The sequence below is a fragment of the Centruroides vittatus genome, unplaced genomic scaffold (genome assembly GCF_030686945.1).
Source record: "Centruroides vittatus isolate TY-2023 unplaced genomic scaffold, ASM3068694v2 contig_620, whole genome shotgun sequence".
Taxonomy (NCBI): domain Eukaryota; kingdom Metazoa; phylum Arthropoda; class Arachnida; order Scorpiones; family Buthidae; genus Centruroides; species Centruroides vittatus.
In genome coordinates, this window is record NW_027122381.1 from 1,619,133 (window position 1) to 1,644,689 (window position 25,557).

At 33.2% G+C, this 25,557-nt stretch overlaps 2 protein-coding genes across 3 annotated transcripts in view; one reads left to right on the plus strand and one right to left on the minus strand.

Moving 5' to 3' along the window:
• The window catches only part of LOC136979435 (uncharacterized), a 29,333-nt gene extending 27,161 nt beyond the window's left edge, over window positions 1-2,172 (minus strand). Inside the window, exon 1 of one of the 2 annotated variants that reach the window (XM_067275419.1) lies at window positions 1,146-2,172. In XM_067275419.1, the coding sequence (XP_067131520.1) occupies window positions 1,146-1,329 (184 nt within the window). In that variant the 5' untranslated portion in view covers window positions 1,330-2,172. Of the gene's footprint in view, window positions 1-932 lie in introns of both variants that reach the window. The other variant, XM_067275421.1, reaches the window with a different exon arrangement.
• LOC136979437 (fucose mutarotase-like) overlaps window positions 1-21,534 on the plus strand; it is a 37,891-nt gene extending 16,357 nt beyond the window's left edge. The window contains exons 2-6 of the mRNA XM_067275429.1: window positions 17,091-17,159; window positions 17,629-17,699; window positions 19,390-19,524; window positions 19,609-19,685; window positions 21,285-21,534. Of these exons, the coding sequence (XP_067131530.1) occupies window positions 17,091-17,159; window positions 17,629-17,699; window positions 19,390-19,524; window positions 19,609-19,685; window positions 21,285-21,384 (452 nt within the window). The 3' untranslated portion in view covers window positions 21,385-21,534. The remainder of the gene's footprint in view (window positions 1-17,090; window positions 17,160-17,628; window positions 17,700-19,389; window positions 19,525-19,608; window positions 19,686-21,284) is intronic.
• The last annotated feature ends 4,023 nt before the right edge of the window (window positions 21,535-25,557 follow it).

The window sequence follows — 25,557 nt, forward strand, 5'->3', positions numbered from 1 at the left end:
ATGAAAAAAAAGGCATTTATGCTATTGTTAATATGTAAAATACCGAGTACGTTTCTGCTCGTAGTAACGCATTTAAAACACGTTTGATATATTAATCTTTTGGGAAATTGTGGAAATTGTTCGGCGGATAGACAGGCAGACGTTCTCGCTATATATTTATCCAAGGTTAGTTTACCATGGATGAATTTTAAGCTGAGCAAAACTTCCTGAAGTTCGCTAGTCGTCGCCTATCAATCAACGTTATGTACCACAGGATTTTTTGCATTGAATTAGCATAAAGTCTGGCAACTTTACCGACATTTTAAAGAAATTATATGTTAATTTAGTTTATTTTAATGCCGTTAAACTCGAAACTAATTTAAATTGAACATTATTAAGCATGTAAATTCACATCTTTTCGAGTGCGTATGCGTTATAAACAAAGAGCACGTTTAATTAGTTGACAAAAATACCCTTCAAAACGGGAAGACAAAGTTTAAAGTATAAAAGGCAAGATTGCTTCTAATTAAAACTTATATTTAATCTTTTAAAAATATCAAAATTGCATCAATTTTTTAATGTAACTTTTTAAGAAGAGAAATTCTTTTCTCGAGTTCTTGTTTCTGTTCACTGAAGCATAATGTTTTAACATTAATTAAATAAAATAAAATTTTAAAATAGTCGAATTTATTTATTTGAAAAATTCTTTTAAAAATAACCTCCGAATTTATTTTTTTAAAATAATTATAATTATTTTTAAATAAATAACTTAAAAATTAAAGCGAAATGTCACAATTCGGAAACTATACTTCCGCATCTCTTACACGAAAAGGTGAGCCAAAAGGTTAATGGTAATTAACTTTTAACGAGTATAATTAAGTTTAGAAGATGTAAAGCTTAATTAAAGTAGATGAAAAAGCTCGCGTGATCCCTTAAGCATTCGATAGAAATACCTGATAAGAGCCAGTAGATCATCGTCATCATCCATACCAGAGCACACATCATCGAGGGTACTTCAGAGCGCGTGAGAAGGTGTAACGATAGAAGTGATTTAAACGCGATATCACACTTCTCTTATTACCTTTATGATAAACTGACATGGATATTGTATATCTGAATATATCCTTACGCGTGTATCATCTTCCACCGAGGGGTAGAACACTTACCCAATGCTGTAGCATTCGGAGACATGGCAAATTGCTGTGATGATGATGAGACTTGCTGCAAAGAAGTGGAGGCGTCGAGACCGATACGCCCACAAACAAGGGACCATCCATTGTTTTTGAAAATCCGGTCAGGTGGGTGGAACCATTGTTCGTACCGACAACTCAGTACCAATAATTTATCCATGCAACGGCGCTTCTTATATGTTGACGTCAGAATTTCTTGTTGTTAATGTTGTTAAATTTAGAAAGGGGATGCGTTTATATGTGTACTCGCTGCTCCGAAACATCTAAAAAACTCTGCATCCCACTGTTCTCAGAAGACATTACTGTTACTCACTCCAAGAATCGTCACGAATGCTCGAAAGTTTTGCCAATGTTTGGCATGTTGTAGCTCTCTATCGATCGTGATTTTTTGGGGTTTTCCAATGATGGGATCTTCTAGGGGCGACAACGTGTCGTGAATGAGTTAAATATGAATTTTTTCATTAAAATTCCCTAAAAAATGACAAAAATCGTACTCGAGGTGAGTGATGTTGCGTGGTCGAAACTGATGATGTTCATCTGCTGTTCTTAGAAAATGCTTTAGTAATTCTTTATTTTTTCGATTTAATTTATTTTTTTTTTATTTTTTAAAAGTTTTTTTTTTGATGTAGTTTCGACTCATTAATCACTTAAGACCAGAAATATTCAGCTCGACCTACACACTTCAATTATAAATCTATCAATCAAAATCTTCGAAAGATATTTATCAGCTTGTAAATTTATTTATTTATTTATTTTTTAATAGATTATAAAACAATAAACAACCGGTCGAGAAATTGTTTGTGTCAGGTCATGTGATCGAGTGGGTCCGAGGTATTTTTTATTATTTACCTTTTGGGTCAGGTGATGTAGACGTCCCTCCAACTGGCCACACCTACTTTACGAATTTATTTGTGTACTTAGGTTATCGACCCACGTGAAAAGACGTGGTTTGCTTTGAATAATAACAAAATGGCGATCTTTTCGGAGGATAAATGTAAACTTTTGACACTTCTGACACTTCTTTAGTTAATAATCTTTTGACGAAAATGAGCACTCCGCTCATTGTATCTGGCGTGTCTTGTAAGATTAATTCTTCCAATTCTGGAGTAATTTGTGCATAAGAGAAGTGTAACTTACGTGTAACATTCGTTATGTATAAGTTACGCTTACATTACGCGCAGCCAAGCTTGCGTAAGGTAAGCATAATACGTGTTTGACAGTCAAAACACACGTTAATTAACATACATCGCGCGCGTAACGTGTAAGTAACGCATAACTCGTAAATTATGCGTAACGACGAATAAATTCGATAAAGATCCACGCGAGAATACAAAAACAAAACCATAATTAGAACACAAAAAATGGAAATTTCGAACAAATGTTTTTTGAATTTTACGTAAAGTTTTTGGAAAAAATTAATGTTTTAATTTAATTTTTAGTCGCAACGTTTTGTAAGTTATAATAATAATAATAACCTTACTCGATTAAGAGAATGAGTCAACTTCTTGGAAAAATTAATTTATAAATTGCGGTAATGATATCACTTGATTAAGGATGGGATACGTTGATCTACTTCGAAAATTTTCTTAGTACTCTATATTAACCACTCGATATATTCTAAAAAAGCTCTAGATTTGATTTGGGTACGATATATTTCATGGATTCGGGTTCTTAATATTAGTGAAAATTATGTTTATTGGATTTTATATTATAAATCCAAGTAAATTTCAACTAAAATGGTGTCTAAACGTATAGGTTTCAGGCACAAAACACAGTCATACAGGCTACGGCGTGACGCACGTACACATGACACTCAACGTGATGTATTTAGCACAATAGTAGAACGCGTGGCACATCCACAGACCCACAACACGAATATAGACAAAGCGTAACGCACGCGACATAAATACAGCACGCTACGTAACTTGGATCTATATAGCATAAGCAATATACTTCGATGCATAACAGCATTCGTCTAGATTATATGCAAATGGTAAATTGCGGCTTAAAGTATAGAAAAAAATGTGCAAAGTACTCGCCATCATTTATTTACGATCAGGCGGAGTGCAGACGTGCTCATTGTGTTTCACACCGAACCACCTAAATCTATTAAGTGTCAGTAGATGGAAAGGACCACATCCGGTTGATAATTTGAATAAGTGACCAAGAATCACGCTTCTTACATTTCGTGAACGTCTTCTCTCCACTCGTCTCTCCTATGCCTACGAGTACTTAACATAGGACACAATTAATTTCGTTTCTTTCATTGTTATATTATTTAGAAAATCATTTATAAACACAATTTTTGAAGTAAGAAATTTAATATAATTAATTAAAATATCTGTATTGTGAAATTCTTACGCGCTATGAACATGTGTAACTTAATGTGAAATCCATACAACACGTATACAATAGTAACGGCGCCCAAAACAAATCGACACACACCATGTACTGTACACTCCATAATTTATTGTTTCTGAATGAATTTCATGTAAAATCTATAATAAATTACGTAATTTAAGTGTAGGATTGTTAATTCTTCGTTCTAGAAGCTTCCAATTTATCAATACCTTCCTTTCGAAAAGCGAATACCGTGCAGCAAAAGATTCTCATGTTTAGAGGCACGAATAATATCAATAATTTTTAAATTAATATAAAAAATAAGTATAATTATTTAAAAAATATGTTTTAGATGTTAGTTACGGTGCATAATTCCTGGTATAATCATTGCATGATTCATAATGCAATGTTGCAATATGCGGAGAGTTCAGAGCACGATAATACTTTTGCACTTCGTTTACATCTGAAAAAACCATATATTTTTTTTAATGTCATACTTTTGTGTGTTTAAATCAATATGGAGTAACGTAAAGACACCCACGAAACGATCAATTTGGAAAAATTCATTTATATTTTTTCTTTTGTTGAACGCCCACAAGTACTTATAACTGATTGTTGCAAAGGGGACCACCAAAAAAAAAAAAAATAAAAAAAGCTTTGCTTGAAGTTATTTATATTGATTTAACTATATAAAAAATGGTTCGCATACAAAATATTTAGAAGAAATTTTCTAATTAAAACTTTCGTGATGCAAATGGAATAATCGATAATCCAATTGGTAGCGTGAAGAACTTACTGTACCATAGAATTCGATGAAAAAAAAATGCAATTTTTGGAAGAATAAATAGGGCTGAACACTCATTTTGAGTGTATTTTGGCCGCAATTATATAAAGGAAGATTTAAGATGTACAAATTAACATTTAACTTTGATTAGAGTGACTTAAATAGAATTGGACAAGACGACGATCGCGATTAGAGGAAGTGTGACTCAGTGGAAATTTCGTATAGGTACTCCCAGCTGATTCTCTTCTCAATCATTAGTTGTTTTTGAAGGATCCTAGTCACATCGTCTCCATCATATTTAGGATTTATCACGTGACACTGCAGATACTCGATCTAATAATTTGGATATGATCGATTCTTTGGATACGATGATGTATCTGGATTATTCACGATGGATACACTTCTTAACGGAGTAAGTTCGAGTAATTACCATTATTCATTGCTATAAATTTATAAATTTTATTGAATATAATATTTAATTGTGTTATAGTTCAGGAGATATCCTCTCGAATAATTTAATTAATTAAGTATTCTAGCGCGTGAGCTGTTGATCATTCCTTGTTTGGCATGAGTAATGCTCACGCGATATATCCAAAAAATTTAGTATTTTCGATAATTTTTATGCCAGAATTTATTTATTTAGCATTAAAAAATCAAGAATGTATGTAAATGAACTGCATACTTATTTTTTCTCATAAAATTAAGCATATAATTGCTACTTTTCCCAGACAATGAGTAAATTAAGTAGACTGAGTGCGTGACGTTGAAGAGTTTCGTGAGTGATTGTCGAGTGTGTAAATAAGGTCTTTCGTCAATTAAAATGAAATCTAAACCCAATTAAAACTAAAAAACATCAATCAATTTAATGAACATCACGTAAAGATATCCTTTCTTGCTCTTTAAATATTGTAGAGTTTAATCGATTCTTCATAATTTAGTAAGTGGTGTAGTTTAAATCGATCAGTTTTTTAAGTCCTTCTTGTAAGGATACTTTCAAAATTAAGTTTAAATTAAATTGAAATAAAGCCCACCAAGCCGAGTGGATAAAACCACTGAACACTAGTCACTGGTTCGCGAGTTGGCCACGAAATTTTCTGGGTTTTCTTCACGTTTCTAGCAGCTAAATAGGAGCAAGTTTCCCATAAGGAGAGTCCTCCCGGAGGCACCACCCTTGGCAAATTGCCTACGTGTCGAGCGACAATTCAGATTATAGAAGCGATTTTCTGTGGCGTCTTGCAAATTTCTTCAAGCCTTCATAATATGGGATAAGTCTAAAAGGAATTTTGCACTCAGGATTAGAAGAAATGGTCAATCTTGTCCTAAAACTTTCACTTTGATTTGGCTTTGGAGGATCAATTGAAGATCAGTTTCTGTCTCGTCATTTGGCTGGAAGCAGCAATTCAAAAATCAGTTTTTCTTGATAGTTGTGTGGAAGAATGACCAAAAGATGGGCTTTTCTCATTGTTTGACATTCAGGATCGATCAAAGATCGATTTCTCTTGTTGCTAGGTTGGGGATAATCGATAAAAGACCAATTTTTATCTTATATGACTGGAAGGGTCCATTAAAGATCAATTTCTGTCTCACCATTCCCTTCGTGAGTGCTTTCTATCAATCAGAGATCAATCTTGTCTGGTTTTTTGGCAGGAAGGATCGATCAAAGATCAATCTCTGTCTTATCATTTGACAGAGAATATCGATCAAAGATCAATGCTTATCTTCCCATTTGGATAGAAACGTCTGTTTAAAATCAATTTCTGTCGCGTCATTGTAGTCAGGATCATCTGATCGATTTCTGTCGATACGGATCAATCCTATTTGATCATTTGGCAGCGAGGATTGATCAACGAGCCATTTTTATTATTATTTATCGAGAAATATTAATCAGAGAACAGTTTGGCTTAGAACATTGATTAAAGATCAATTTATATCACTGGAAGAATTGATTAAAGAGCAATTTTTTCATTATTTGGCTCTCAGCATCGATTTAAAATCGATTTTTATAGAATCACTTTTGAATTTAGTTTCATTTTATCATTTTTGATACGTTATTCAGCGTTAAAGATGGCGGATACTGACGATTTTGGCTTCTTATGCTCTTACATTTTTCTTTTAATGTGAATAAAACAGTATAATTCCATAAAAATAATTCAAAAAACTGCAATTTAAAACAGGACTTTTTTCACTGGAAACGTCCGACAAATCGACCCGACTATTATAACGGATTGCGTTTAACCCATGATACATTGCGAATACGATGCATTCTGGGAATAACGAAACGGACCAATAGCGTTCGAGTTTCGCAAAATTTAAAAATTTAAACTTGTTTCGCATGCTTTGCTTATAAAATCGAACTCTTTCGATATAAAAGCGAACGAATACCGCGAGTTCTTTTGTATATTTAAATGTACCAAAAAGATAAGTTTTATTTATTATTGATATGATAATCCTTTTTAGATAAGATAAAATAGCTTTCTACCTGCATTATTAATTACTACATCGATGGTAAATTTATCGCGACCAACTCTAAACGTGACGCGTCCAATCACATGACTATCGAAATTCCGTGACGTGACACTAAAAGTCACGTCACGCGCCATATTTCTGGCTCGATTTTAAGTAACGATTTAAAAATTCTTTAAATTAACTCGTTTTTAAAGTATTCCCTAATGAAGTTGTTAAAAAAAAATCGAAACAAATTTACAATTTCAGATTAGTTTCAACTGATGGAACAGGTGGGCATGCCTGACATCAAATTAAGTCCAGTCACGTTACTGACGATTCCTGACATGTGATCGTTAACGTTTTTGATAAAAATGAACTCACTAATCGAGCATTCACTTACACAACGTGTTCGTTAATTTTGTTCCGTTTGCTCCGAATGAACTTGAAAATCCGTTAGTATAAACCGTAATAAAATGATTACTCGATAAATTTCAATATATCAGCTTTAACAGACATTTTTATTTATTATTAGTCTGATTATTTTTTGTTCAGATAAGATTTTTTTTTTTTTAAAAGCATATTTTTCAAACTACGAGACCCAATCTTGTACGGTGTAATTTGTATACAAATTACCTGCCTGCAGTTATATCGGATTAAATTTATATCGGATATTTTTAATTTATCATCATTATCATCGTTGTTAGGATGATCGGGACTAAGTTTGTGCATAAGCAATCTTTTAGACTTATCCACAAAAAGAGATTCAGAGTAGACGTATGTTCCCTCAGCTTCCCTAAATATGCCTCTGATCTTCGTCATCATCATCATTATCGTTAAAATGTAGGCTTGTGCATAAATTTCTTTTTGTAAGTGGATATAAAATACCAAAGTTAAGAAGTTCTTCGCCCCTCCCTGAATACACTTCTAATCATCACCATCATCATCAAGTGTGTTGCTTACATACAATATCCTTTTCCATGGTGATCTCTTGTATATTCTTTAGATCCAGACTTACGTATGTTATCAGGCAGGCAATAGTTGAAACATAGAAAAATAAACAAAAAATAAAAAAAATCGTTTTTCACCCGGATCATATGCGGAATCAAAATATAGATACCGACATTCGTCTGACGTCATTTAACATTCCATATATATATATATATATATTCTCATTAGGGAAGATAGTCCTTATCATATTTACTATTTATTTAACTCAAGTTTTCTGTTTAGATTATTTTCAATTGCAAAATTTTCACTGATAACTAGTAAAAAATATAATAACATTAAGATTTATATATATATCCGAGTGTATATTTATAGAATTATATAACATAATTCTTGCACGTTCGCTTCTAATTAATTAACACTAGTAAACATAAATGCTTTAATTAAACCTGTGTTAACACTTACAAAAACGTTTATTCTCAGTAAATCACTTGTATATCAGTTCCCGTTTACAATAATAATTTTATTTAATTATTATAAACGATTACTTTCTCGAAATTAGTTCTTAAATTCGTTTATACACGTATACACGCCGCGAATAGTAGCTCTATAATATCGAATAGAAAAGTATTATTAAAGAATATAAAACCCCCCAAAAAAAAGAAAAGCATATTTGGAGCAAATGTTATTTTTAAACTTATAAAAATAAATAGATTACATAAAAACCAGGAATTTCTATTTGTGATTCAAAGGCTTCTTCATAATGAATCTTATCTATTATGAAAGTTTATTTAACAATATTGCGAAAGAAACATAAACATATCTGTGAACATGTCTAGAATAATTGTCGAAAGAGTTAAAAAAAACGTAAGAAAGAAAGAAAAGAATGACCTCAAGTTCAAAATCTTATCTTGTTTTTCCTACTTTATTCGTGTCGAGATAAAAACGAAATTATGTTATAAATTAATAAGGAAAGGAAGTTTAATCTAGCAAAATATTCTCCTTTCATTTATCTACAGCTTTTAAAATATGTAAACAAACAGATTATTTATTTATTTATTTATTTATTTAATTTATTTTTTTTATATAAAGCAGTGGAGTGGGAGTTTGATTTTTAACCCCCCGCCATGTTTAGTTTTCGAATAACAAGTTTACAAGAAAATTGTTTCTCTTTACGACTCGAAATTTATGATTTAATTTTTGTTCGAAAATATTTTGCTAAAATGTTGTGCGAATTTGTCATAAACATATATTTTATACTTGATTTATATAATAGTTGTTTTTTAAATTTTGAATTATAATTTTCTTAATAAATTCTATAGATTTACGTATATGAAACATTTCCTTCTATAAAATTACATTGTTACGTAATTTTATAAATATGACGTAATAATGAAATGTATAAAATAAAAATTCATTGTTATGATCGACGATGTAAAGTTGCATTGTTACGCTTATTGTAAATAAACTATTACCAACGAATATTTATAAAATTCGTTATAAACATCGTTAAAAATAAAAGTTATAACAATGAATTTTGTTAGAAAATTATAACAATTTGTTTCGTCCAGATTGTAATTTGATAATTTTTTTATAGTTACATTGTTACGTAAATATGAAGTCATATTACTCACTTATTATTATTAATTTTTTCACGAATGTTACATTATTAAAGTTGCATTGTTACGTTTGTTACAAATTTGTTACATTATTACGATGTTATAATTTTTTTCATTGTTATGCTTACCTCTCTTTTGACATGCTATGATTAATTGTTATAAAATTACATTGTTGCGTCATTGTAAACGAGCAGTTTTTTTGAGGTAAGAAACTGAAAGAAACGGAACTATGAAACGGATTAAAATCAAATGTTTCTCGACGTAACAAATGATGCCGTATAAGGAAAAACAAATCAGAAAAATTCATTTTCAGTTGACGTAAATATAAAAAATAAAATTGCGTGGGTTAGGAGAAAAAATATTAAAGTATTGTAGAATCAATTCTACACAATATTTTAAAAATATTAAGAATAAAACAATAAATTTCTCTTAAGACATTTTTAAGAATAAATTCTTTGTGTATGTCATCGTAGAAAACTGAAACGTGCTCAATTAATGGAGAAGTTATTCAATTTTCTTTATATAAAAATTCCATTTAGAACAGTTGCCTTTTTAGTCAAGTATCAAAACTCGACAATGGTTAAAGGTCACGTGGAGGATAAACGGGCTACAAACGAGTCTAATCAGAGAATAGCGTGACCCACTCTATATATAATATCTTTTATCTTATTTTTTTCAGTCCTTTTCTTTGCAACTTACACTGCCATCTTTAAGGTCTTTGTCATTCGAGGTCAAAGGTCAAGGTGAGAAATATGATGGCTATAGCCACAAATGAATTTAACTTCTTATATAACCGTGCATTATTTTATTTCTGTTTGTTTGTTTATTGAAACGTGAGAAGGTGATGTGACAACTTTGCAGGGTGGCCATATTTGGTATATTACGAATCGGTTTAATGTACCGCAGTTCCGGGTCACTTAACAGCGCGATAAGAGCGATCTGCTGAATCTTCTGACACAAGTAATTATGAAAATTTACATTTTACTCCCCTTAACACGTAGCGCCATCTGTGAGCGATCGGATGAATTATGCACGTAAGGGATTTCTTTATTTTTCTTTTTAAACACCAATTTTTAACGTTTGTTTCTAATTGATTCTTGCGTTATTTTGGAGATTTTAAGTTAAAATTTAATGAATGTGTTAATGGATTTTATGTTTGTATTGTTCCAGAAAAGTTATTTTAAGTGAAACTAATTATGGACGAGATAAAGTTACTTTAAAGATAAGGATCTTTCGTTTTGTTATCTTTTCGAAAATCCCTCATTAAAGCATTTCACTTCATTAACTGATAAACGAACAATAAAGCATAATCGGTAAAGACGAAAGAAAAGGGGAAAAGAAGACAAGTGACAGGAATCTGTTTACTTTGGTGATTCACACCCAAAATACTTTAAGCCCTAACAATCCGGCTCGGGAGCCTTCAGGCTATGCCAAATGGTGTCCGGGTGGTCTGCTGACGTCACTTCCGCTTGCATTTTTCCCACGCGACTTACAAGAGAACGAACGGCGAGAAGAAAAACTATAGAAGGCTGGCAAAGAAAGAAAAAAAAAAAAAAAAATCCCGGCAGAGGCGACCTCCCCACACACAAGCGCACCTGCAGACACCTGTGCACACCTGTGCGACCCGGCACTGAGGTAAATTGGAGGCGCGATGTGTAATGACGGAGCACATCCAGGACGTTAAATATACTGTTGTCCACCCTTTCTTTGACGGACTAGTGTAGAATGATTTGGGTGTTAGTGCTCTCGATCGTATCTTGCTAATCACAGAGGAGGTACCGTCAGCTAGTCCTTTCCTTTTGTTCTCCTCCCCGCTTTCGTACAAGGCGATTTCATTAATGGTGGCTCGTAGACCTAAGTAGGTTTAAATAAAGGGGAGTTAGTTTTTCGTCTTCTCCCCCAACTATCCCAAGGCTGACATCGTCTGACAGCATTTGTGGCCGTTTTTCTTAATAAACGGTTACATCATTTTGAAATCAGAATCTGCTTATGCTGACACCATGAATGTTAAAGAGCTGTTAAGATTCTCTACGAATTTATAAGGCGATAACAAGATAATTATTCTCTACATGGCAATCTATAATGAGGTCTGATTGACGTCTGAACATTGCCAGGCTTTCCTACGATGGCCTACTTTTAAGGACATAAACAAACGAAAAAAACGAAACAAAATATTAATATAATTATATTGCAATTAATTAAACTTTTAAAGTGATTTTTTGAAAGAATGTTTAAATATTAATTTTGAAACTTGAATTAAATTAAATTTTTAATAAATTAGTTTAATACAATTTATTTTCTGAAATTACGTTTAAATTTAGCTTAGTTTTAATTACAAGAATTTTAATCAGAATAAAAAACTAATATACAGTTTTTTAAAATTTTATATACACTGTATTATCAATATCGGCAGCTGATTAAAAAATTCAGACTTTTTATTATTGAAATGGCATTGATCAAAATAAAATGTAACCCAATTTCACCGACGAGAAATTGATTTTTTAAATCAACTGTTTATATTGATCGAAACGAAACAATAAATTTAGCAGCCAATTCAAAAAGTTAATTTGTCATTTCTGAAATTGAAGGCATTATTTTATTTTGATCAATTCCAACAGCTGTTTTAAAATCCAATCAATAACATTGAAACTGAGATTTTTATTTGAAATCAGCTGTTGATCAAAATAAAATAACGCCTTCAATTTCAACAGCTGACGTAAAATGTTCAGTTTCCAATTATTAAAATTGAACACTTAAAATAAAACTTAATAATGTGAAATTAAGAATTTATATCAGCTGTTACGAAACTGAAGCAAAAAATATTGATGTCGTTTTCTGGCTATTTTGTTTATGCAACAGAAATCGAACATAAATACCGATTTGAATGGCGATGTCAAAAGAGTTAAGAGTATAGTACCATTTAGAAGCGGGTGAACCCCCGTGGTGTTTTGTAACTCGGCGGTGCCTCCCAAGAAGAACCTCATATGGGAAAAAAAATACTGCAGAGCGAAAAGTTGTGCCGATCCCCTTAAGAAACGTGAATCGGGGTGGTCGGAACAGGGAGTTTACGACAGGTACTGTCAATGATTCATTTCTGTAGAAGCTCGTGAATGGACTGTGACAGTCAACCGGTCCAACTTTGACAGCTCAATTTTCGGCACTTTCGCGTAGCTTGAGGTCAGCAGTGACTTTTCTTTTCACCGCCTCCCGCTAAGGCGTGACTGACATTCCAGCGGCTACGAGGACTGCCCACTGAGACCGATTGATTGAAGTTAACGGTATTCATCAGTCATTACACATTTTCACGGTCTTGTATCTGTTAACAGTACCCGGCACACTACTTTTCCACATTCTCCTTCTCCTATAAACTCCTATTGATACTTTACCCGGCCGCTTACTATTATCTCATTGGATTCTTTGGTTAAGCCGCTTTCGCACACAAACGAAAACACACACGACGGGGGGAGGGTTACTTTGGGTTATTGCCATAGGGACAATGTTTAAGTCATTAGGAGTAGGGGCAACCGTAGTTTACGATTTAGTGTAGTAGGTGGGTTGGGTTGTGATGGGTTTATTAAGTCCGCTTCGATTGGTTTAAAACATTATTTGTGAATTGTTCTCGTCTAGTTAATTTTCACTTCGGTTAAATTATCGTTTCTCTCCGGTGACGACCCACTTAAACGTCAAAATTAAAGCCATTTTTCTCCAATAAATTTTAATTTTATTTTAAAAATTTAATTGATTTCTTTATATTTATAATGTTATTTTATAGTTGTATATATTTTATTGCGGATTTATTATTGTTGTATTTTTAAGAGGTATTTCATCACAGACGGCAAGCCAAATGCAATGTTTTTGCATGTGTTTGCTCTTAAAATCTGCACGGAATTTAGTCGTTTCTGAAACTTTTTTAAACGTTAACAAAAGCGCAAAGATTACACCATTTCTAGGAATTAAATTAATGAAAAATATATACAAATTTTTTTAAATTATAGAATGCGAAAATGTGCATTATTGTTTATTATTTTCTAGAATTAAAACGTTCTTAGAAATCCTGTACGAACTGTAATTTTGCGAGTAAATAAAACAAGAAACGAGAAAAATAATTTACAAGTAATTATAACCAGGATATTCTCTTTAAAACAAACTGAATGAAACGGGAAAAAATTTACAATTTTCATACCGGAAACACGTCGCACGACAACATTCCATACGTGATGTCACGTGCGATGCGATTGACCTATGGCATTCGGTGACTCACGTTGACGTAACCATCGTGTGACGTTCTGTCACGTGTTAGTCGTCCGTATTTAAATTTAATGACGTTTATTTGCATGTAACAACATCGTTTTCCATTCGACATTTTTTTTTTCTAGAAGAAGAAACAAAATTTTAAGTATCCATCGATATAGTGTCGAGGAATACCTTTATTAAGAGTCATTACTCGTTTCAAATAAAAGAAAGTTGAAGTGGACCTTGTCACGTGACTAATTCAAATATTTTTAGCTTTGTTCATTCATTAAAGCAATAAAAAAAATTATGACTCCGCAGTCAAAATACCTGTGCAAATTAGTGTCGTAAATTAGTGTACAATGGGGAAATTCATAAAAGAATGTTGCGAACCGTTAAATATTTAAATTTTTTTTAACGTTTCTTAAAGTAAATTGAAATCATTTTAAACAAATTACTTAAAATTTTATAACATTTTAATTATATTTAAAAATTATTTTTAAAATGTTTAAAATATTAAATTAAATATCCAATAAAATTAATTTTTATTAATTATTATTTAATTTTTAAATTAAATCTCGATTTTCTTAATTTTCTTCCGCAGAATTTTTGTCATTTTAAATATTTAGGCTAATTTTTTTGCCATTTTTGAATAAGTTTTTTTTAAAATTTATTTTTTCTTTCTTAAAAAATAATTTTAAAACAATAAATACATTAAAACGTGTTAAAATACCGTATTAAAATGCTTAAAATTGATTAAAAATGCAGAAGAAAATCTCTCTTAAATGTTTTTTGTAACGAAAAATACCTTAAGTGCCTTAAAAGGTAGTTTTTTAAAGGGCCAATTTTAAAAATATCTTTTTATGTATGTATATAATAACGTAGTAAGCGGGAAGGTGCTCGAAGGTCTGTCGATTAAAGCTACAAGAAATTGCTTGACAGCTCGAAGTGAGACACGAAAGTTATCGCTAACAAAAGCATCGTCGGTAAACATGTAAAGAAATTTCAAATGCGGTAAATAGACAGGTCGGGTGGTATAGAATGGTTTTTGGAACGGACAGACAGATAGGTGAATAAGGGCTCTGTAGATAAAAGAGGGACACATAAATCACAAGCAGCGGGACAGTTGTAAATACGCTCGAGATGTCCCTTCGGGCTGAGTCGCTTCCGTAAGATAACTAGACAAGGTAAAGAACCATGAGAAAAATTACTTGACTCCGCATCCGCCCCCACTCCGAAACTTGTTACAGGCTCCTTAAAACATTCCACGCATAGCTGTCACTTTTTGCTTTAATTGCACCAACGCTTTCACTTAGCCTATACATTAGCAAAGTATTGTATGGGAATAGCAGTAAAATTCATCTTAATTTGTAAAAAGAATTGCCATTTTTTTGTGTCTATGCAACAATAGGAAGACGGTTAAACACACGACAAAACAATTACTGTAGTGTAGTTTTACGTAATAAAATTTTACTATTGTGTAATATAGAAAAATCGCGTTAACCATACTACTGTAATTAACACTACAGTAATTATTCAACTGCATTGTTGTGTCGTTTACTTAACACATACTACTGTACTGTACTTAACACACTACTAACAGTAGGCGTAATAGATGAATAAGTTTGTAAGTTACAACAATGCTTACGTTGTTAAAAGTGTAATATACAGAAAATTGTATTATTTTATTCATAATATAGAACAACTGAAACAACAAACTGGAAGGATTTTGTATCTAGTTAGAACTTTAGTAAGCGAACAGATTGCGAGGGTGTTGAAAGATATGAAGAGTCGCATCCCCGTATTACATTTGTGTGATGCTGACAAAACTTCATTTCCTTTCTCTCCTTAATAGCACACGAATCCAATATCCTGAATATTGCGAAGAGAAAAAAAAAGAAAATTCGAAAAAAATCTATTCGGTGACGTCATCTAGGTGTTGTATACCTTACTAATGAAGTAATTATCGATTCGCAGAATTTAAAGGGTCACAGCTATATTCATTTCCGTCCTAATTTGGTTTAAAATTCTTAATACGGGAAGGGATATTGTGTGAGGTTTCTCACTTTTTTCTTTAAATATTTAAAAAAAATAAATAAATTCATTGATTAATTTAGTCAGAATCGATGTTGATTTAGAGAAAGAAGAAATTCGTTGAAAATTATAAAAAATTCCACGATTTTCCGTATTTTTCATCTTTCTTTCTGTAGAAATATGTAATTACTTGAACACGATTATCCTATCGCGTGCTCTCATTTGATTTCATTATCTTCTTAATAACAATAAATTGTTCAAAGATTCAAAAAATACTTTTATGTATTTGAATAATTAAAAAGTAAAGTTTGCTTTTTTTACTTAATTAAAAAATTAATATCGAACGTAAAATTAATTTCTCTAATATAAACTGGAAGTCAGTTAATTGAAATGTAAAAAGTCAATTACTTCGGTTAACCGACTTTTAGGCCACCCTGTATATTGATTACGTAATTATTAATCCAATTAAAATCATTTAAATTTACTTTTTTTTAAAAAATAAAAGAATTTATTCCACTTATACGGAAATTAATTGATCAAGAGACTTGTATTGTTACGTATAATGTATTGTTAGATATGTAAAAATTTACTCGTTTTTTATATCTATATGCCGTATAATCATATAGTAAATGTACGTAATTTTATAAAAAGTCAGGCTGTTGTATGTTGTAGGTCTCAAATATTAAGGCCATAGACTTAGATTATATACAGTAATTATGTATATCAGAGTATTTAATAACCAATTAATTATACAGAACAACTTAGTAGTACGTAAGGCCCGAGAGATAAAAAAGGGGGAGGAGGCTACTTCTTCTTCAAAAGCGATTAAAATATATGATTTTTTTAATCTAATCGAAACTTTATCATGTGTTTTGAAATAAAAGACTAAATTTTAGGGTCTTATCTGTACAACGAGCTCCAAAATTAACCTTTTTTCCATATAAAATACGTTAAATGTGCCCTGCCGATTTCCTATCCGAATCTAATTAATTGAGACTTTTAAATTGTGTGTTTATTTATATGAAAGACTAAATTTTGAGGGGCCTTTGATGCCAGGAACCCCAAAATTTAATTTTATATAAGTTATGTACAGCGTATGAATATACAAAGCTCTATTGACCTGTCTTCGATCGTAGCCTTATTAATTAGCGCTGATAAGTATCCCAAATGATCTCCACCCCCAAAATATTAAGGTTTGTTGTTATATAGAATAATTTCTCGAAAAGCCTACAGTATTGCGCAGTTTAACCTACATATACTATAAATAACTCATCTATCTACAAAAATAGGTAATGTTTAAGATGAGCAGGATGATAAGGAGAGAAGGAAATCCTGCAACATCATGTTATCGATAGGAAATCTAATGATTAAAGACTAGAATTGTGTGTGTGTGGGTATTTACTTTATTTACTACTTATTATCTTCGTTTTCCTTAATTCTACAATAGGATTTTATCTTTTATACTTTTGATAAAGTTAGAAAATTTGTTCAAAGCTCGTAAACGTTAATTTTATACGTTTTCAGTTCTTGCGGATGTCCACTTTCCTACCTCAAGTCTGTGTAGAAATGGTCCTAAAGAGATACGTCTTGATGGTAAGCATTAAATGCACGTGAATTTATGTTAATTGTGCGTATTGTGCTTCAAAATTCATTAAATAAAGCTTAAATTAAAGTAGAAGTAATTTTTGTTCAAAAAATTGGATTGTCAAGTTACTGAAACTGCTAGATATATAGAACAACGCTTTCGGGTACGGTGCCGCCATATTTAGTCCTTTTTTGCCGTATTGTGTTCCCAAGTAGGAAAGCAAATAGACATTCTAAAATAATATTTGGTCCCATTTAATACGACAACTAGGCATTTTATTAATATAAATTAAAGTAATCTATAATAAACAATGAATAAAATACTAACAACTGGAATAAATATGGAGGATCAGTTATCGGAATGCGCTATTCTCTAAGTCTAGACTAGAAATCGATTTGACAATGCCATCTGCTGGACGAAATAGAAACTAATCACAGTTTATTTTTATTAATTTGTAAATAAATTTTTAATGACAAGGACAAGAAATTCCCGAGTTGCTTCGAGCTATATTGAAATTAATGCCATTAGATACATACGTGAAGGAACCGGTAAGTAGTTAGTAATTTTTATTTATAATTTTATTTATATGTGTAATTTGTACAGAACGAGCTATATAAAAGCGTATTAACTAAGCATTATTTTATCACACACAACTGGATAAATACAGCTACATTCTTCAATCTTCATTAACTAAACATTAGTTTTTTTGTGGTAGAAAATTGCATGTGGAATTTGATTGCAGCTTGACGTTTGTATAGGAAACTACATCAAATATCGATGTAGAAAATCATAAATTTTAGATTGATTATTCGTAAATCTAGTAATATATTTTTCTCTGTAATTTCCATCATTTGTTTCGTGTTCCACGTAGTTTCCTATCCATGAATATCGACGAGTGAAATTTGAATTTTAATAAATTCCATTTCTTATAACAAATGAATAAATAAAAGTAACAATTTCTTTTTGAAAGAATTAACAAAAAAATATACTAGAAATTTCTTGGAATTAAAGTATAATACGTGTAAGATTTTTTAAAAGTTTTCTCGTAAATTTTGTGTGCGCTAATGTAAAAAGTCGTGCAGGCGAATCGTAATAGTTCTCTTAAATATGGCCATTTTTAAAACTTATCTTAAACGCTGATTGATGGAAAATATGGTTATCTTAAACGTGATTTGCTGAAAATTATAACTTGTCATAACGGATTTGTTAAAAGTTTTTCATTATAGATAATTTCTACATTAGTGAGATGTTTTCGTATATTTGTTTTTATTATCCGTAAAAAACATTTAAGCTGTGTATTCCGTATATTATTTTTATAAACACAGTATGCGCAAAATTCAGTTAATCGTGCAATAGTGAATTGAATGAATCTTACAGAATCATTGATAAAGCCCAATAATTTGTACACGTATACCGAATAAGAATGGTTTCATTTTGATCAATTTTTGTAAAGTTTGTAAGTAGTCAAGTATTTGAATAAGATAGGCAATTAGGCTTTATCGTGGTTAACTGATTTTTGGACTAGATTTTACTCTACTGATGTTAAATGAGTATCCGTAAGCTGCTCAATTTATCAGACATGCTGATACGAGTACAATATCTGATACACAGTACGATGCATAATTCGAATGATACGTTTAGTCGAAAATCAATGCGAGGTTGAATGCAACATTTGAATCTATAAAATCCCAATTTCTGTATTTTATACGGTTTAAATAGACACAAGTTTAAAAGTACTACATCACTGTTTTTTTCAAAGATTTAATGTTTGATGATCGAATACTACTTTTCCAATTTTCGAGCGCATATTAATTCTTTCTCACTGTGGACACTAAGACCGCGCTTATCATGGGCTCTGTCAGACCCGCAATGTGTCGTCGGATGGTATGGAACTAAGCCCGAGAACCCATTCATAAACCTTCTGAATCTATCTAAACCGGCCGATCCCATTTTGGGCCTAGTCTTACCCACAATGTGTAGGGATAAAAAGGCTCTCTTAGTGTCCACAAGGCAGAGAGAATCAAAAATGAAAAAACACGTACTATAGAAAATGACTTACATAAAGAGAACAAAATTACCATAAATGTTATTGCATTATTATTGAAAACTACAGTGTATATAATAGATGTGGTATTGTTTAAATTTCAATCTCAACCTGTGCCAAAACTTGGTTTAAGGATTTAACGTAAAGAAAAAATTAATTACTAAAATATATTTTTTTCATTTTTAATATTCCAGATTTGTCTTATGAAATTGGAAAGCCAAGACGAAAATGTATTTTTGAAAACCGATCTAATTTGGAGAAATTATTACGAAATAATAGAACAGTTGTGTCCCGAGGTCATTAGAGGCGATTTAACGGATTTGATAATGGTATGCGCTTTCTCTTATAATATACTTCATTACGTAATTGGCAATAGTCGATGACATTTTCATTTTCTCTTTCGATTTGCTTAGCAAGAAGGAGTCGAATACATCAATAGAATCGATTTCTACAATAAAGCTTCAAAAGCTTTTGCCATTGTCCATACCGGGTAAGTTCTGTAATTGATCTTCGTTGATTCTCATCTCGGAACGTCTTCGTTTATTGTAAATTTCGATTTTGCCCCGCGGATGGTGCCGGATTGCCTATTTGGCGGTGAAGCATACGCCTAGGGGCTCGGGTGTGGGGCCCCGAAATTGAAATACTGTATATATATATAATTGTAATGGTAAAATTTCTTTATAATTTATAAACTGTAGTATCGATGAGATAAGGCCATGCAACATGTGGGCTAATTGTACAGTACAAGGCCGTCGTCAATTAAGATTAATATTTTTTCTTGGTTAAGATTGGTATTGTTATTAATCTTACCAAGAAGAAATAGATCTTGCCGAAGCTATTGAAATAGTCAATAGCGTTAATATCGACTATTGACTATTTCAATAGGTTCGGCAGGACCTAATTTTTCTTGTGATATACTGTGTTAATACAATGGATACACTGTGTTGACAAGGGCGCGGCCTACAGCTTTGGAGGAGCCGGGATCGAGTTCGGATAAGCACCCCAGAATTTTTCGTAAACGGTCTCTCCCGGATATGTCGGGCCCCGTCCTCCATACGCCCCATTGTAAGCTTGGTCGAACCTACGATGATATGGAAAAAAGCTCTCTTGGGGAGAAAAGGAAAAAAATGAAAATGTACACAAAATTCTTCCATTTTCCCCAATTGTAAAATTATCATAAACACTGCTGGATCTATACTCGAATACACCCAAATTAATTTAGACGAATGTATTAAATTACTTTTATATTTTGAGCAGTTTCTTCGGTTTCAAATCCACATTGTGTCTCAACGAAAGTCACAAAAATTACCTTAATTTTCATATATAACACGAAACTGAAGATGCATTTTATGATAGGACTAATGAAGCGGTGATTCCAAACACTTCAGAAAGACTTCAGTGTTTTGATTCGTCACTTGATCTTTGTTTTCTTTTTCGATTTTTCCTTCGTACTCTACGAAAGTCAATTCATTGGAAATCCCTTCGTTGTCGGACAATGTCACTCGGAAACCATTGCCTATCGAAACTTGAAACAAATTAGCAAATTTCTCTCGTAATCTCATTATGAAGCAAGTTCTTAGAAAAATCACAATATCAGTTTTTACAGCTTTACGAGCAATAGATTTTGTTAAATGATGGTCATCGGTATCGAGATTTCATAGCCTTAAACCAGATGATCCTATAATCCGATACACTCCATTCTTAATCGCATTATCACAAACTATTAAAAAATATTAAAGAATTCGCATCCCCTATCTGCCGTGATCGGATGAACAAAGGAAGGCCCGCAGTAACCAAGTGGCTAAATCCACTAAACATTGGGAGTTGATCGCGGGATCGTGTCTGACCAACGTGGAGTTTTACAGATTTTCTTTACTTATGTAACATCTAAAAGGAGGCCATAGAAAGTTCTCCGGCGAGGCATCTCCCTTTGGCACATCTCTCACGTGTTGCGTTGCCGTACTCATCAAATCAACGGAACAAGGAAATTTATGCAAACGATTTTCGACAACCGTGCTATATAGACAATAATTTAATAATGTTTATTATGTTTGAATTTATATATATATTTATTTATTTATTTTTATAGTGAGACTGCTCAATACAGCAATATCATTTTAACAAAAGGAGTTGTAAAGTACTGTACTACTGAATTTAAAGAAACTTTCTGCAGTCCTTTCCAGTTTTAGTAAGAGTTTTTCAGCTGACAGACGAATTTATACAGATGAATGTTTTCTACTGAAATATTGGCTAATTTCCCCTTTGATTTTTAATAATTACACGAGTCTATTGTACTTTTTATATGGGAATAAATTTTGAAATTTTGAATTGCACTAAAAGTTATTATTTATTCTTAGTTTCTTACCTGTAAGAATACACCCGAGGAAAGAACGTTAAGGAATTTGTTTCCATAGGCAAATAATTTAATGAATAATTCGCAATATGTAATCATTTACACATTGTATAGACGACTCGAGATGTTTAAGTTATAAAGTATAAAAAAATTATTTTACAATTACAGTTATGATTTCACGCGCTACAAATAAACAAATAAAAACTTGGCGTCTAAGAAGTTTGAGTTAAATTATGCCATTATTACATATAATTAGACTCCCATTTATTAGAAAGGAAGACGGGTAGTTATTAGAAGAGAAAAATTAAAACCTGCAAGGATCTGTACTTTGTCAGCAAACAGTTTACTGCGGATTCTTATGAATATAAATTACATTTTGAAAAAAAAATGCTCAGAAATGCAACGTCGCAGTCTATTTTGATTATTTCAAGTATTTAACCAAACAATTCAGAAAAAGAAAGCTTATTCATCCCATTATAATTCTTCCACAAAAAAGTAAGGCCGCGACTCCACTAGCCGTAAAAGGGCCGTAAAACCCCTCACCGTAAAAGCTTTTAATCACGTGACCATGATATTTTACGCCTGAGCAGGTCGTAAAACCAACGTAAAAGCGAGTTGAACACTGCTCAACTCGCTTTTACGTTGGTTTTACGACTTGCTCAGGCGTAAAATATCATGGTCACGTGATTAAAAGCTTTTACGGTGAGGGGTTTTACGGCCCTTTTACGGCTAGTGGAGTCGCGGCCTAAGTTTTTAAATTTGATGCTATCGATAAACCTTACACTAGCAATAAATTTATTCATTACTCTACAACTTTTTACTGTTTAAGTTACTAGAGCCACATTTTCTAATTCACATGAGCTTAATTGGTTTCGATTTTCAAATTGTAGACCTATAAATTTCCACTTTCTTTCCTTAATCCCGAGAACGGAGTTAGATAGACGAAAGCTCCGAGACTAAATATGGGAACCTTAGGTGCAAGAAGCCCCGACTAACTATGTAAGAACTTCCAATGCAAACCGGAAGTCACGTTATTTTTTATTTCAAAAATATTTCCTCGAAAGGTATTAGATCAGTGTTTCCCAACTTTTTTTGTGCTCTGCCCCACCTAAGCCTTTCTAAAGTTCTTATGCCCCCCAACATATACGTTGAACTCTTTTGAAAGGTATCTCGTTGTCGTGTTCGTTGAAGTTTTTCTTGCACTTAATTGCCACACTGTTTTATTGTAACCACAATAAAACCCAATCCTTTCATCAGTCTTTTGCACTTTCTAGTCATCACCAAACGTGACCTGGAACACCACAACTCACGTCTGCCCACCTTGAGGTCTGGGCAAAGAATGTCCTTTCTCCTCTTTCACTGGCCTCAGGGCTTTGTTCATCTATTTGTTTTCAGTGGTTCCCAGAATTGTTGATCCCACTCCAAGGGAAAAGGGTTATAACGGGAAGTTCTAGAAGGAAAGGGAAACAAAGAACAAATAAAATTAAAACTAACTTAAATCAATATTTACAATAACTATGGCATACAGGCAGCTATACAGTTAACTTAAACTCTACATGAGTCCATTTTCAAATTGCCCCCTTAACAATCAAATTGCCCTTCTGTGGGGCGTGGGCCCCACGTTGGGAAACACTGTATTAGATAGATGACCGGCACGACTCCATTACTAACGGAAAAGTATGATGTACGGGGAAAGCCGTTACTAATTTGACGTGAAGAGCATATATTTTAAATTAAATAAATTAAAAATACGATTAAAAATTGCAGCCCGGCATTGTGACTACGTCACAATAAATAATTACAACTGTCGTCAAGCTGGCAATTACAATCGTACTGATGTCAAGCTGGCATTGATATTTTTTGTTGATAGAAGAGTTTAAACATATTATTCGTATTATTTTTATTAAATTTGTATTATTTGTTTAGCTTTAAAGATGTTTATGCGTGCTTAAGTTTTAGACTTCGCACAAGGATATTTAAACAAATGAAACGAACATGTTTTAGATAGAATAAATGTAAAAAAACCAGATCGAAGAAAGTATGATTAAGTGATAAAGCAAAAGAATGATTGAAAAAGACATATGATAAATCGAAATCGTATGATAGTATGATATGTTACCTGCTAGATGATTTCTGCTTGCGTGCCACTTTGAGCACTAGTGCCATTGGTTCGCCACTCTGCTCTAAACCATCGATATATATATAAATATATTAATTAATCTCTTTATATTTTAAATGCTTCTTTAAATGACCGTAATGCACCGGGACATCCAAATCGGCTTTATATATTTAACCAAACATTTTCGTTTTCGCGAATATGACATTTATTTACTTTTATTTCTTTTCTATCGCGAGTCAAGTTTTTTATCGTTTTGTGACGATCCTTGTCCAATTTTAAAAAATAATTTGTATAAAAACATTTCACGTTCTCGTATGTCTGGCAACATTGCCAAATCTTTTTATTTTCGTTAGCTTTTGTTAAGTTTGCCAGATGTCATGCTAAATCGTGACGTCTGGCAACACTAAACAACATGCTTAAAAGCTGTTCGGTCTCCGGAGGACATTTCAAATAAACTGCTGACAATCAGCAATGTTCATTACGCGGACGACCTCTTTCTTCTCGTAACGAGTACCAGCTCCACTCAGGTCAACATCCGCACGCAAAGTTCGCTTGACCATTTGACCCACTGGGCGGCCAGATGGAGCCTCTCTTTCTCCGCAACGAAAAGCGCTGTCATGGACCTGTCACCCAAACATAACCGCCCGCCAATAGCGCTGACACTGTCTTCGGGAAGAATCCCGCAACGCACCACCATACGAGTCCTGGGCATGCATTTTTCTCATACATTCACGTGGACGGCTCACGAGACTTTCACACGCACAAAACTGACCAGAGCAGGATCTTTCCTCAAATACTTCGCATCCCGCCGTAACGGTGCTCGTACAGCGGAGCTCCTCAGGCTTTTCTTTGCGGTTCTCAGCCCAATGGCCGAATTTGGAGCACCGCTCCTGGATGGCGCTCCATCCACCTCCATCAATCGCATTGAGAAACCCCTCAACGCCGCACTCCGCACGGCGCTGGGCGTGCCCAGGACGACCCCTCTCTTATCACTCTACACAGAGACTGGTTATGTGCCGTTACGGCCGAGGCTACGTCTCAGAACACTCTCCCATGCGGCGGCTCAAATATCGAGCGGCAGCTTTAGCCCACTATACGACCTCTACCAAAACGCCTCAAGTCTAGACTTTTATCGTTGGCGCCGTCACCAGGAACCTTACGTGTACCGGGTCTTTTCCCGTTACTGTCGGGAAGGCCAACTCATGTCACTCATCTATCGCCAGCGTTGCGTGCCACCAAGCACTGCCAGCGTCCACCCACACATCAGTCTAGACGACTACCCCACTTCGTCCATCGACCCACCAGTCGTCACGAGCGTCCGTTTCCGGGAGACTGTCGCAGCTAAATGGCCGGGCTGGCTCTGCCTAGGCGCGGATGCATCCAAATCCAGTACTCGGACCGCCATTGGCGTAGTCTTCTCGAACACAAACAAAACAGAGGCCTGGTCCCTGCACAATTACTGCAGCGTCTTCGGGGAAAAGCCCAGGGCATCCTGCGCGCAATCCACATCAGCGCCTCGCTGGCCAAACCCACTGTCATCTTCTCTGGTCGTTTCGCTTAGCAACCGGCAACGTCGGTCGGAGAAAGAGCCGCAAAGGCTATAATCTCCATATAAAACTGTGAAAGAAGAAGAAGCAATGTTCATTTCAGCCTGATTCTGAATAAAATATTTGCGCTTAATGTGTGCATTTTACATTGCGTTTTTAATAGAATTTTATTTTTCATTTTTACAAAGTTTCTTTCAATTGAAACGTTTTTGATCAGAGAATTTCATACAAATTTGTATTTGACAAAAAGTTAATTTGTTTAGCTATGACATTACGTAAATTTACACGCGTATTGGCGCAATCAAGAAAGAGACAAAGAACGAGCGCCTTCTTTAAAAAAATT